Source organism: Choloepus didactylus, chromosome 15 (genome assembly GCF_015220235.1).
Source record: "Choloepus didactylus isolate mChoDid1 chromosome 15, mChoDid1.pri, whole genome shotgun sequence".
NCBI classification, from domain to species: domain Eukaryota; kingdom Metazoa; phylum Chordata; class Mammalia; order Pilosa; family Megalonychidae; genus Choloepus; species Choloepus didactylus.
In genome coordinates, this window is record NC_051321.1 from 86,418,945 (window position 1) to 86,433,159 (window position 14,215).

The window sequence follows — 14,215 nt, forward strand, 5'->3', positions numbered from 1 at the left end:
CAAATGGTGCCAGGAAAGCTGGATCTCCAGGTAGGTAGATCCCTGCCTCATATCATATACAAAAATCAACTCAAAAAAGGGACAAAAATCTGTATATAAGAGCCAGAAATATCAAACTCCTAGAAGAAAATACAGGGAAGCATCTTCAGAACCTTGTATTAGGCAATGGTTTCTGAGACTTTACACCCAAGGCACAAGCAACAAAAGGAAAAATAGATAAATGGGGCCTCATCAAAATTAAAAATGTTTGTTCCTCAAAAGACTTTATCATGAAAGTAAAAGGGCAACCCACAGAATGGGAGAAAATATTTGAAACCACATATATCAAATAAGGGTTTAATATCCAGCATACAAAAGAAATTCTTCAACTCAACAACAAAAAGACCAATAAAAAAAAATTAAAAAATAGGCAAAAGACTTGAATAGATATTTCTCCATAAAAGTTATACAAATGGCCACAAGGCACAAGGAAAAGATTCTCAACATCACTGGCCATCAGGGAAATGCAAATCAAAACCACAATGAGATCCCATTTCACACCCACTAGAATGGCTGCTATTAAAAAAATGGAAAACTGTAAGTTTGGGAGGAGATGTGGAGAAACAGAAACACTCATCCTTTACTACTGGCAATGTAAAATGGTGCAGCCACTGTGGAAGACAGTCTGGCAATTTCTCAGAAAGTTGAGTATAGAATCACCATATGACTCAGCAATTCCACTTCTAGGCTCAAACCCCAAAGAATTGAAAGCAGGAACTTGAACAGATAATTGCACACCAATGTTAACAGAGGCACTATTCACAATTGCCAAAAGTTGGAAACAGCCCAGATGTCCATCAACCAACAAATGGATAAACAAAATATGGTACACTATAGTACAATGGAATATTATTCAGCTGTATAAAGGAATGATGTTCTGATATATGTGACAACATTGATAAGCCTTGAAGATACCATGTTGAGTGAAATGAACCGGGCACAAAAGGATAAATTTTGTATGATCCCACTGATACAAAATAATTAGAATAAGCAAACTCATAAAATCAAAATCAAGAATATAGATTACCAGAGGAGGGGCAGGGCCAGGGTAAAGGGAGTTAAGGCTTAAAATGGGCAGATTTTCTATTGGGGACATTGGGAAAGTTTTGGTAATGGATGGTGATGGTGCTAGCTCATTGTAGTTGTAATTAAGAGCACTGAATTATATGTGTGAGTTGGTTAAAAGGGGGAAATTTTAGGCTGTATATTTGTTACTAGAATAAAGCTATTTTTAAAAATCCATGAAACTGCATGACACAAACAGTGAATCCTAAGTTAAACATGGACTACAGTTAATAGTACAATTATAAAAATGTGCTATCATCAGTATAACAAATGTCCCACATCAATGCAAGTTGTGAATAATAGGGTGGTAAATGGGAACCCTCTATTTCATGCATTATTGTTCTGTAAAACCACAACTTCTCTAATTAAGAAAAATAGTTATGGACTCAAAAATAATAAATGAATAAGTAAAAAGATTTTTTAAAAAGTGTTTTGCCATGTGGTGAGTAATATAATTGCTTGTGGGCTGGGACCCCTCATTTCACGTTGTCCAAAGGAGCAGATGGTGTGCCATGCTATGGATTAAAGACGGCCACACATTTTTTTACACTCTTCCCAGCAAGAGGTGGGGCCTATGTCCCTTCCCCTTGAGTCTGGCTGGCCTCTGTGATTTTAGGATGGAATTTACACTGTGCTGGTTTCCAGGCTTAGGCCTTAAGAGAGAGGCAGCGTCCACTTTTTGTCTCTTGAAATACAGTTACCCAGAGACTAGCATGCTGTTGGGACACCCAAGCTACATGGAGAAGCCTTAAAGAATGAGATGCCATGTGGAAAGAAAGAGGCCAAGGAGCACTGAGGGGCTAGATATGTGAGATAGGAAGCTGTCATAGCAGCAAATCCTCCAGCTCCGGCTGCCTGAGCTGATGCCACATGGATCAGAGATGAACTGGCCAGCTGAGCCATTCCCAAATTCCTGACCCACAGACTCATGAGCAAAATAAAATGGTTGTTTAAAGCCAATAAGACTGATACACAGCCATAGAAGAGTGGAACATGCTGGTTAGCTTCCAGATGCTGCTGTGGTGTGAAGCTGTGCATGCCCCAGAAATACATGTTCCTAAATCTTAATCCCATTACTGGAGTCCTTATAAGCAGAATGAAATTCAGACACAGAGAGAAAGCCAGAGGAAGCAAGAAGCTGCAATAAATCTAGAAGAGATGGAAAGACCAGGAGAAGCTGCCATGTGCCTTGCCATGTGACAGAGGAGCCCAGAATCACTGGCAGCCAGTCCCAGATCACCACAGTCTTTGGGGAGAAAGCATCACCCTGATGATGCCTGGATTTGGATATTTTCCAGGTCTCAAAACCGTGAGCGAATAAATTCCCATTGTTTAACCGGACCCATTTCATGGTATTTGCTTAAGCAGCCTGGGAAACTAAAACGATGCCCTCTGGATGCCACCCTTCTCACTCAGTCCTGTCCCTGAAGGTGACTGGAGCAGAATGAACCAATGGGCTTCCCACTGGGCTGAGCCAACAGGGACCCTGAGTGGAGACTGGAAGGTGTGGGGAGAGTGAGGTCAGACCATGTCTGCATGGCTGCTGCAGCCACAGCTCCTCCCAAAGGAGCTCCTTCTCCATGACACTCTCCTTCCGGAATCTGACATTCTTACCCTCCCACTCCCACCCCATCAGGAGGAGTGGTGGCAATGGCTTGCGGTTCCCTTTTCCTTACAGACTGCCCCCCACATTTTAAAATAGTCCCTTTATTACATTACCTTCCTCAAGTCATCCTAATTTGAGTTGCTACCTGTTGCTTGCTGGGAAGTGCCACAAGAGTCTATGGGAAAGAGGACTCTATGTGTGTGGGGGGCAGAAGTGAGACTCAGAGCTAGGGTTTTCCTACCACTAGAAAGGCAGACGAGCCCTTTCAACAACCTACCCCCTTCTGCCACCACAAGACAAAGTGAACTTGGTGACCTTTATCCTATCATGGGGTAAGGGAACAAGGATCTGTTTAGCTGCAGTCATGCAGCTCAGAAATGCAACTGGAATTTGGTTTCTTAATTCAAAGTACATATCAGGAGCAATGGGATGTGGCCTGGTTGTTTAGGGAGATAGAGAAGGAAGTTTTCCTCATTCATCTTGCTTAATCTACCTCATCACACTTCTGTGAAGAACAAACAAGCCGGTGATCGGAAATATGTTGTCAATTAAGTACAGGTAGCTGCCCTCCCTTTTACTATGATAGCAGATGCTCGGCATTTGGAGACTTATTCTAGGTTTAGACTGCGAGCAAACTGCGGGCCCTGACTGGGAGTGGGATGTGTTTTGTCGAGGCACGACTTTGACTCACGCAGGCTGAGAGGCTGGTGTGCACGGGCGCCGTTCAGCGAGGGGACACCTTACTGACCCCTGACATCTGTGCTGCTGATACAAACAAACCAGACAAGCTGCGTGTTTCTTTATGAAGAACGGCCTCTCAGGCAAATGCAGGATTGGGGTCGGCACATTTAGGGGGCTTGTCTAAATCCTTTCAGCAATACATGCGGATTCTGGTTTAACAACTGGTGACCATGTGGCCCCCTGAGCAGGCACTCGGCGCACCCCTGGCCAACCCCTTCCCCTCCCTGGCCTGAGGGGGGTGCCCTGGAGTGAGGGCAGAGGGAGGTCTGGGCTTGGTGATCGCCGTGGAGCCTGGAGAAAGCCATTTCAATTACCCGGGTGATGCCACAACCTTGCCAACAGAACTGGCCCATCCAGTCATATGTCCCACAGGGTATCTGCACTAAGGGTTCTCATTACCCTCTGACAAAGAAGGGGTCCCTATCCTCTCCCTGCAGGACTGTGGCTCAGGGGGCAGACGTGGCTGGCCTTGAGGCCTTGGACCACTCTCTTCCCCGCTGAGCCTGGGGCCCCTCAATATCCCAGGGAAGCTCCCCTCGCCTCCCGCAGGTGTATAGAGGCACAGAGCAGGTGCAGGACAGAAGCCCAGGGGTGCCAAAGCCTGAGCCTCACCTCGCCCGTCCCTCAGGACAATCTCGCCCTCGCCCGTGATCCAGCGGTAGCAGGGGAACTCAATGTAATCCCCGCAGGGTGTCTTCAGCGTGATGTACTTCAGGTACCAGTCGTCATGGAGCCAGTACTTGCGCTTCTCGATTTTGACCAGGTGGATCTCGCCCAGCTCTTCATCCACTGTCACATCATAGGAATCAACCTGCGGAGAAGAAAAGGCAAATGCACCTGGGCCGAGGCGTGTGTGGGGTGCCTGCTGCTGGCCAGGCTTAGGCTGGGTCCTGGGGATGACAGCCAGGTGGCAGAAGCCAGGGAAAGCAGTGAGGAGGGGAAGCCCTGCTGGGGGGCCTCTGAGCTGCCCGCACAGGGCTCAGCTGGGGAAGGCAGAGCCTCCTGGCAAGTGCCCGCCCACCCTCTGCCAGGCCTTGCTGGCTGAGGGTCCCTGCAGCTGCCCACACCTCGTCACGGCCGCAGCGGCTGCTGGACTTTCTACCCTGCCAGCCTGGAGGGCGCAGACTGGCTTGCACACACACGGGCAGTCCTTCACGGCTTGCCTTGGTGCTAGAAGGTACCACCCAGGTGGGGGCAGCACCGTTGGGTCCCTGGGAGGTGGGCAGGCAGCTTTGGCAGCTCCCTGGCATCTAGGTGGGCAGGGAGGACAAGGGGCTCCAGCATTGCAGCAGGCAGTTCTGATGGCCACCGGGTTTGGGGATCCCTAACATGAAGACCTCCAAGGCCCTTTCCCAGCCAGATTTCCCCAGTCCTCGAACCTTTTTCTAGAGTTCTCAATGTGACAGTGAAGGAGGCAGCGAACAAGTGGTCTGTGGCAGGGTGAATATGTACCCCAGTGTAGACATGTTCTTCATCTTAATCTGCATTCCCACGGGAGGGAACCTGTTGTAAGGAGGGCCTCTTGAAGATGCTATTTTAGTTAAGGTGTGGCCCCACTGAATGAGGGTGGGTCTCAGTCTGGGTTACTGAAGTCCTTTGTAAGCAGAAGAAATTCAGACCAGTCAGAGGAAGCCACAGGAGGAGCCAGGAGCCAGAGGTCAGTGGGAACCTGGAAGAGACGGCAGAGGACGTTGCCAGGTGACGGGAGGCAGGGAGACAAGCCGAGGAACCCAAAGATCACCAGCAGCCAGCCCCAGAACGCCACAGACCTTGGGAGAAAGCAGGGCCTTTGCTGATACCTCAATTTTGGACTTTTTCTAGGCTTAAAACTGTGAGCTAATAAATTCCCATTGTTCAAGCCAACACACTGTATGCATTTGTCACAGCGGTGTTGCAAGTTAAGAAGTAGTCCAGTGCGTGCCCATTCCCATCCCACGACCCCCAGGAGGGCTTCCTCGAGGGGAACGGGAACTCGGGTGTGTCCAGCCAACCTCAGAGCCACTGGCGTGCTTGGTGCTCGCGGAGGCTGGAGCTCCTCCCTGGGCCCTGCCGTCCCGTCCTGGCCCCGGTTAGGAGCCGGCTCTGAGGACAGAGGGGCCAGGCCCCCGGGCTGAGGCCACCCTTCCCGATCCCACTCAGAGAGTCACAGCCCTGCAGGATGCCCTCGCCAAGGCCCGGCCACCACAGAGAAAGAAGCCCCCTGCCCCATGCTGACCCGAGGAAGGAGGGGCTGGCAGGGGGCCCCACGACATGGCTTGGAGCCCCCAGTCCTGCGTCCTGCATGGTCTTGGGCAAGGGGGAGTCTGGAAATCTGTGGGGACCCCGGGCTGAGGAGGCAGTGGGGCCAAGGGCAGGGCAGGCAGGTTCTGAAGGGAGGAGCAGAATGGGGGCCGGCAGGACCCCTGACCCCAGTCCCCAACCTGTCGCTGTCCAAGGCAACATTTGCAGAGCCCCCAGCCCCCCCAGAGTGCAGCCACAGCCAGTAAGGGCGAGGACAGGAGCACGGGTGGGCCATCTGCCTGCCACACCGCAGGGGTCCCGGGGAGGGTCTGCGAGCCCAGGGCTGCAGCGGGGGCTGCCTTGGTGTAGGGGCAGGGCCTCTGACATCAGGGGACTCTGAATTCACGCCCCAGCTCCGAAGTGACTGGCTGTGCTGCCTCCTCGGAGGCTGTTTCTTCATCTCTCAGGGGAGATGCTGCAGAGCTTGCAGGGCCTTTGAGACATCTGAATGGCGGAAGGCCTGGGGGCCTGGCCCCCTCCCCCGAGGCACAGGCTGGCGGCTGCACTCAGAATCCCTTCCCGTTCACTGGGGGTTGCGGGGAGCCAGGCCCCGCACTGTCTGCAGCCCTGGCCTGGCAGGCTCTGTCCACAACTCCATGCACCAAACCAGAGAGCCGCAAGTAGATGGGAACCCGCGAGCTCAACCCCCCTGGCTCCCAAACACAGGAGGGCAGAGAAGGGCCCTGAGGACAGGGGGAGAATGGGAGGCATTTTGGGGTGGTGGAGCGCAGGGAAGGGAGCGCGTGGGGAGGGCTGACCTGGGGGTGGGGGCTGCTCTGGAGGAAGTGGCTCAGAGGGGCGGGAGGGGCCCCAGGTGTGGGCAGTGGGGAGAGGAGGACAGTTCTAAAGCAGCAGCCCCCCGGGAAGTTCTGAGGGGGACAGGCTGCGGGGGGGGGGGGCCTGCACCTGGGACCAAAAGCGGAAGGGAGAGGAGCACCGAGGAGGCACTTGGGCCTGGGGTGATGCTCAGAGGGAGGGCCAAGGGTGGTGACCCAGGAGGAAGACAGCAGCTGGCTTCAGCACACCGGCAGTGAGGCCAGAGGAGACGGGGACCCTCCAGGAGCCCTGACCACCTTGCCCGACGCCCTCCCCATTCCTGCTGGAGCTTGGTGGAGGGCCCCTGAATTTTGCCTGGGAAGGCATCACTGGACAGTATGCCTCTTGATGGGGTCTTCAGTTGGGGGAGGGGGGCAAGGCCCGTCTCTGGCCAGTGCAGGGGGCACTGCGGGCACTGGCCTCAGGCCTGGGTGGGACAGGAGGCTAACAAAGGCCTGCAGGGCTCAGCCTGGCCCCTGCCCAGGAAGCCCTGGGGACAGTCTCTGGCTGTGGCAACAGCATCCAAAGGGAGCAACTGCTGGAAGAGCCACAGGGGGCCGAGAAAGGCTTCCAGGGCCCTATGGGGGCCACGTGGGTCAAAGAGCAAAATAAGGTCTTAGGGAGGTAGGCAGGGCTCCTGTGGCCCCCACAGCAAACAGCCCCTGCCCAGCAATGCATACTCCACATGGGACTGCTGGGGGGACGTCCATCCCATGTCACAGAGGGGCCAGTGAGTTCACGTGGGACCCCCTGGGTTCCCACAGCCCTGATCTCCCTGAGTTCTCGTCCTGGTCCGTGTGGCTGCATAGCGCGGAAGCTGGGGACCAGAGCGCCCGGTGTCCCACCCTTAATGGGCAGTGAGGGGCGACGTGGGGTGTGGGTGGAAAGACAGGGAAAAGCTTCCTGAAAGGCAGCCCGTGGGGGTGGCAAGGTTTCAGTGGGGAGGTGAGTGGAGAGGAGGGGGGATGGCAGGGCATTCCCGATGCAGGGAACTGGGGGAGCGGGTGGAGACTGGAAGACGGAGTGGAAGGGAGAAGTCAGGGCAGAAGAGAAGGGGGTGTAGAAATGGGGGGCTTTGGGGGATTCTGAGGAACAGGGGATAGAAGAAGGAAGAAAGGGAGGAAGAGGGGGCCCGAATGTAGCGAAGTCCATGGGGTAGTGAGAGAGAACGAGGGTCACAAGAAGGAAATGTTTATTCTCCACTGATATATTCTTATTCCTGAGTTGGAGGTATTCTAGGATGTATTCTTCACGAACGTATTCTAAAAAGAATATTCATCGAAAACATGTAGGAAGTATATAGGATGATAAGAGTTTGTTTAGATTTACCAAATATATTCAAGGATAATATCTTATATCTCACCCTATTGCCCTTTTCAAGGAATGAAAATGGGCCAACCAAAATTTTCCAGACATCTTTGATTTCATCCCATTCGACTTGAATTACTTTAAATTTACAGAGTGAAAGAAACACATCAACTTACCAAATTTGCCTAACTTGGGCAAGCCTCAGGGAATGAGGCCTTTTGGGCCCATGGTTGGGGCTTCTCCCAGAAGATGGTGGGAGCCCACGAAGGTTTGACAGTTTACAGGAAAATCTCACTTACGAAGGGCTCCGGTTCCCAGCCCTGCCTTGCATCACTGCAGAACTCTGATGACAATCATCAGGAACTCTTCACTCAGTTTATCAAGAAAAAAAAAAATCAGTCACATCCGTTATTGGACTGAATCGTGCCTTGGGGGATGGATATGTTGACCGAGAAAGTGGCGGAATTGGTTGTATGGGTAGAAACAGTCTTTAATATCATTACTGTTCCTTTTAACAATATCAATCTTTCTACTTTTCTGAGAACAATAGGACAGTCTTTCTCAGCAAGGATCTCCTCTCAGGTTTCTCATTCACCTTTATCCAAAAGAGATAGACTGTCTTAGACTCCACTGGAGAAGAAGGAAGTGGCTTTGATCTGTGCAAGAGCAAGCGTGGAGTAATTTTGCATCAACAGGAACTTTCTCAAAAGCTGTTTTTTTTTTTTTTTCTTTTTCCAAAGAGCCTTTACTTGCCAGCCTATCTCACCCAAATGGATAATATGACATGCAAATCTCTCCTAAAATTTGCCTCTGGGCCTCTCCCTGAGGTGTCTAATCACCTGAGTCATCTGAATGAATTATCAGGGTGGGGACAGCACAGCAAAGAGGGAAACCAGTTAAGGCTTCAGCTTTCTTCCTTATTGCCACACACAGTCTGCTGCCTTGAGCCCCCGTGAGTGAGGAGGGCCAGCTGACTGCGGCCACTTACAAATCTAGGATGTAACTGAAATACAAGAAGGCACTTCGGAATGTCAGGGGCATCGTGAGCCAAAATGAATGACCCACCCACCCCTGCACCCCTCCTCAAAGTCCAATTTCTTGATGGAGAAACCAACGTACTAGAAGGTCATTCTTATATTAACTCTCCTTGAACAAAGCTCAACACAGATTAAGATGGTGCTGAACTTGGCTAAATGCCACATCCGAGTTACAGCAAGGTTCTGGAGGTGCCTTGGTAGGGATCAAGCCTACCCGAGTTTGGAATGCAGAAAAGCAGTGGACTATTCCTGATTTCAGGCTCTGCAAACCTAAAGCACACTTCACGAATTTTATCCAAGAAGTACTAGGTCCATATGAAATTGCAAATGTTTTAATGCAAGAAAAAAAATTATCAAATACGAGCAACTTCATACTGTTCAGCATAGTTATAGACAACTTGGTGAGAAGAGAGCTTTGCAAAGTCAAAATCTTTTTTGTCCAGTTCAAGAGCTGGGATGTGGAAGGGAGGTGATATTCCCAGGGTTGCCCACAGTGTGGCTGGAACCAGGTAAACTTGTGTGTAAATTATCAATTACTGAGCCCTTTCTGAGCACTGGACATGGGGCTGAACGCTTCATCAGACCCTGGGTGAGGAAGATGACCGGCCAGCTTGGGAGAAAGCCAGGGTGGGTGGGGGACTGGAATTCCCAGCCAGGGCAGCGTGAGGAGCCAGGCACCAGTGAGGTCACCAGTGCCTGGCCCCACACAGGCTGCCACCACATAGTAGGTGCTCAGTTAATGTTGGCTGCCTTGGCCCCCTGAATTCCCACAGCTCCGGTGGCAGCCATCTCCAGGTCTCCAGGAGGGGTGGGAGCCCTCCTTCCTCCTCTTCCTCCACTGGGTCCTCATACCTGGGTTGGAAGTGTTCCCTGGAGTACACTGCTGGGAGGGGGTAACAGCCTCCAGGTTTCCCAAAGGCCTCACTTTGCCTGTGTCCTCAATATCTCTGGGGTCTTTTCCTGAGACTGGGGGTACCCAGATAGCCACCAGCTGGGCTGGGACTCGCCCAGGAAGCGTGGTCTAGCCTGCACCCAGCCCTGCCATTTTACAGTTGGAGAAACCGAGGCCCGGAGAGGGGGACAGAATGACCTAGTGGTCTAGCTCAGACTGCGCTCTGCGCACAGCTCACTGCCGCTCTGAGGGCTGCGCAAAGACAAGCGGGGCTTGGAGAGCGCCAACCACCCTCCACCCCCTCCTGCTCCTGCAACCCGCGGAAGGAGCCCCACGCAGCCAGGCACAAGAAATGCAATCCACAGCCCCGCTCGTCCAGTAAGGGGCTTCTCAGAGCCTGGGGTTCCCGAAGTCTGTGAAATGGACAGGATACCACCTGCCTTCTCCTCTCACCCCACGGGAGCGGCTCGGAACCGACTGCACCCTGGAAGACCCCGGCCGGGCACGCGTCCCGCCCGGTCCTTGCCACCCAGACGGAGCCCCCCCAGACGCCGTCCTCACCGCGCCGCGCTCGAAGTCGTTGTAGAAGGGCTTGTCCAGCAGGTGCTTCTCGCTACAGCCCGCGGAGCCCACGAGGATCAGGTAGATGTAGTCGTCGGTGCCGGCGAACCACTGGCTGCCGGTGGCCACGGTGACCGTGTAGGAGGGCATGGCGGCGGCAGCGAGCGCCGCGGGGCAGGGCACTGGGGCGGGGAGCGCAGGAGTCTCGGCGCGCGCGTCCGCGCGTCCCCACCTCCGCCCGAGACCCGCGCCCTCAGCTTCCTCCCGCCGCGGGCTGGGCCCGGCCCCGCCCCGGCCCCATCCCGCCCGCTGCCCTCTTGCTGCACTGGGCCCCCAGGACCTTGCCCTTCCCTCGGAGTGGGGAGGTCCCCCAACCCTTTTCTCAGCTACTCGGCTTGGAGTCTGTTCTAGCAGCCAGGGTCTGGGGTAACTTCAGCGACCATTGCTTTCATTCATTCATTCATTCATTAGCTCAGCCTCTCATTGCGTCCACCCTCACTCTTCCTTCCTGCCTCAGCTTCCCGCAGTGCCAGGCTCCTGCTAAGGTGCTGGGTGGGGGCTCTGGGGACCCCAGAAAGTTCAACATAGTCCCTGCCACCGCCAGTCACCCGTGTCGTGGTAAGTTACAGCGGGAACAGGCTGCGAGTCTGGAGCGGGAGAGGACCCCACCTGGGGAGGCAGGAAGGCTTCCCGGAGGAGGCCGCATCCCAGCTGCTCCCGAAGGTGAGCCTTGCGCGGGCACTGGCGTCTCTCCCAGGCTCTGCTCCTCCTATTGAGAAACCATAGTCCTAGCCTGGGATGGACATGGGGGGGGGGGGAGGGAGCCCTGTCGTCTTGGTCTTACCTGCCAGGAGTGGAGCTTCTGTTTTGCTGAGCTGTGTGGAAGGGAGGAAGTGACTGAGTTAAATGCCACAGATGGTCACTGCTTTTACTGAATTTGAGATTTTCTTTTAAAATGTTTCCCCATTTGTTGTATGCCATTAGAGTAATTTCCATAGACTTTGATGTTTTTATGTTAAAATTTTTTTTCACTAGTTATGGTTGTTTCTCTTTGGAGAATATCCACAAAACTCCTTATGCCACTGTGCCAGTTTGGATGTATTATATCCCCCAGAAAAAGCCATATTCTTTGATGTAATTTTGTGGGGGCAGATGTATTAGTGTTGATTAGATTGTAATTCTTTGAGTGTTTCCATGGAGATGAGACCCACCCAACTGTAGGTGATAACTCTGATTGGATAATTTCCATGGAGGTGTGGCCCTGCCCATTCAGTATGCGCCTTGATTAGTTTATCAGAGCACATATGAGCTCAGACAGAAGGAGTGAGCTTGCTACAGCCAAGAGGGACACTTTGAAGAACTCACAGGAGCTGAGAGAGGAGCTGCAGGTGAGAGACAGTTTGAAGACGGCTGTTGAAAGCAGACCTTTGCTCCGGAGAAGCCAAGAGAGGAAAAAACCCCCCAAGAGCAACATTTTGGAGAACACCATTTTGAAACGCAACCTGGGAGCAAGCAGACGCCAGTCACGTGCCTTCCCAGCTAACAGAGGTTTTCCAGATGCCAATGGCCTTTCTCCACTGAAGGTACCCTTTATTGATGGACACTTTATGGCCTTAAGACTGTAACTGTTACCAAATAAACCTCCTTTATAAAAGCCAATCCATTTCTGGTGTTTTGCATAACGGCAGCATTAGCAAACCAGAACAGCCACATTCCAGAGTTCTTCTCTCATCATTACTTTCTAACACCTGGAAAGCAAATCTTTTTCAAATGAAATCCTCTGAGGAAACAGATAAAAGTGGAGATGCATAAAGTGAACTGATGCAGGAGATTGGAATTCCTGACTGATTGACTTTTCTTCTCCTCCATTCCTTCTCCTCACCCCCATTCTCCTAAACCCTTGATGCTTGAGGTTTGAGAATCTGTGATTCACTTGTCTTCAGGGTGAAGCCCCGACTCTGTGCATTGGCATCTCACAGTCTCACCCAGCCTGCCCTCTGAGCTTGCCCTCATCCACCTCCTCCACCCTTGCCATGGCACAGCCACAGTACTCCTTCCCACATAGATGACATCTTCTCATCCCCACAGAACTTTGGCACATTCCCTTCCTTAGCCTGGAGTGTGTCCATCCTCCTTCTCTGTCTCCTCATCAACTCCTCCAAGAAACTTCACAATTGGTGCTTCTTCCATGACTCCCAATATCCTCCCTGGCTCTCCCAGGCAGAGTTGGTCACTCCTCTTCTGTGCTTCCACAACATTTGTTCATGCCTATCTATCTACCTACCTATCTATCTATCTATCTGTCTATCTATCTATCCATCTATCTATCTATCTATCTATCTATCTATCTATCTATCTATCTATCCATCCATCTATCTAGTGTATCCTCTCCAAAACTTGTACACCATTAATTCTTGGGAGGAAAAAAAATTCTTCTCCCTAATAGTGACTTTTATTTGTAATCCTGGAAATGGGAATTTAAGTCAAAGTATTTGAATTAAGAAATACGATATTTGTTAAATATAGAGTTTCAGGAAAATATTCATACCAATTATATGTAATAGACAGTTTATAAGCCAGAGGAGAGCAAGGCATTAAATAAATGGAGTTTTCATGAGAATTTAATTATCCTAGAGCATAAACTGGTTTTTGATGGAATCTGATTCATTTTCTTTCTTACTGCAGCTGTTTAATGTGATTTTTTAAAATTCAGTCTTATTGAGATTGTTCACATACCATACAATCATCCAAAGCACACAGTGAATTGCCCATCATACAGCTGTGCATCCATTATTCCAGAAAGGAAATAAAAACAAAAAAGAAAACTCAAATCCTCCCATACTCCTACCCTCTCCCCCCAGTTAATGACTCATGGTACTGGTATAATACATTTGTTACTGTTGATGAAAGTGTTAAATACTACTAACTGTAGTACATACTATGCAATAGGTATATTTTTTCCCTATAGGCCCCTCTATTATTATTATTATTAAATGTAGTGTCATACATTTGTTCTATTTCGTGAAAGAGATTTCCAATATTTGTACAGTTAATCATGGACATTGTCCTCCACAAGATTCACTGTTTTATAAATTCCCATATTTTAAGCTCCAGCTTTCCTTCTGGTGACATACATGACTCTAAGGTTACCCTTTCCATCACCTTCACATATTGTTCAGCACTGTTAGTTATTCTCACAATAATATGCTACCGTCATCTCTGTCCATTTTCAAACACTTAAGTTCAACCAGGTTGAACATTCTGCTCATAATATGCAACCACTCCCCATTCTTTAGCCTCGTTCTATATCCTGGTAACTTATATTTCATGTCTATGAGTTTACATATTATAATTAGTTCATATCACTGAGACCATACAATATTTGTCCTTTTGTCTCTGACTTATTTCACTCTATCTAGTGCCCTCTAGGTTGCTTCATCATCCTGTTTTTTTTAAAAGATAGGTTTGTTCACCCACCATACATTCCATCCTTAGTAAAATGGGCTCACTGTATAATCATGTATTTATGCATTCAGCACCATCATCACTATCTATATAAGGACATCTCCATTTCTTCCACAAAGGAGGAGGAAGAATTAAAGAAGGTAGAGAGACAAAAAAAAAAAAAAAAAAAAAAAAAAAATGGAAAGAAAGAAAAAGAAAAAATGACAGCAAAATAAACAAAAGGAAATATAGAATAGAACAAATATAAAATAGAATAAAAGAGTCAGACAACATCACCAATGCCAAGAGTCCCTTACTCCTCCCTTATATTCCCCTCTTATAGGCATTTAGCTTTGGTATATTGCCTTTGTTACATTCAAGGAAGCATAATGCAATCTTTCTGTTAACTATAGTCTCTAATTTGCA

General features: G+C 50.2%; 1 protein-coding gene across 1 annotated transcript in view; it reads right to left on the minus strand.

The window, feature by feature from the left end:
- ALOX5 (arachidonate 5-lipoxygenase) overlaps positions 1-10,580 on the minus strand; it is a 66,682-nt gene extending 56,102 nt beyond the window's left edge. The window contains exons 1-2 of the mRNA XM_037804781.1: positions 10,346-10,580; positions 4,064-4,262 (exon numbers count right to left, since the gene is read on the minus strand). Coding sequence (XP_037660709.1) covers positions 4,064-4,262; positions 10,346-10,495 — 349 coding nt within the window. The 5' untranslated portion in view covers positions 10,496-10,580. The remainder of the gene's footprint in view (positions 1-4,063; positions 4,263-10,345) is intronic.
- Between the last annotated feature and the right edge of the window lie 3,635 nt (positions 10,581-14,215).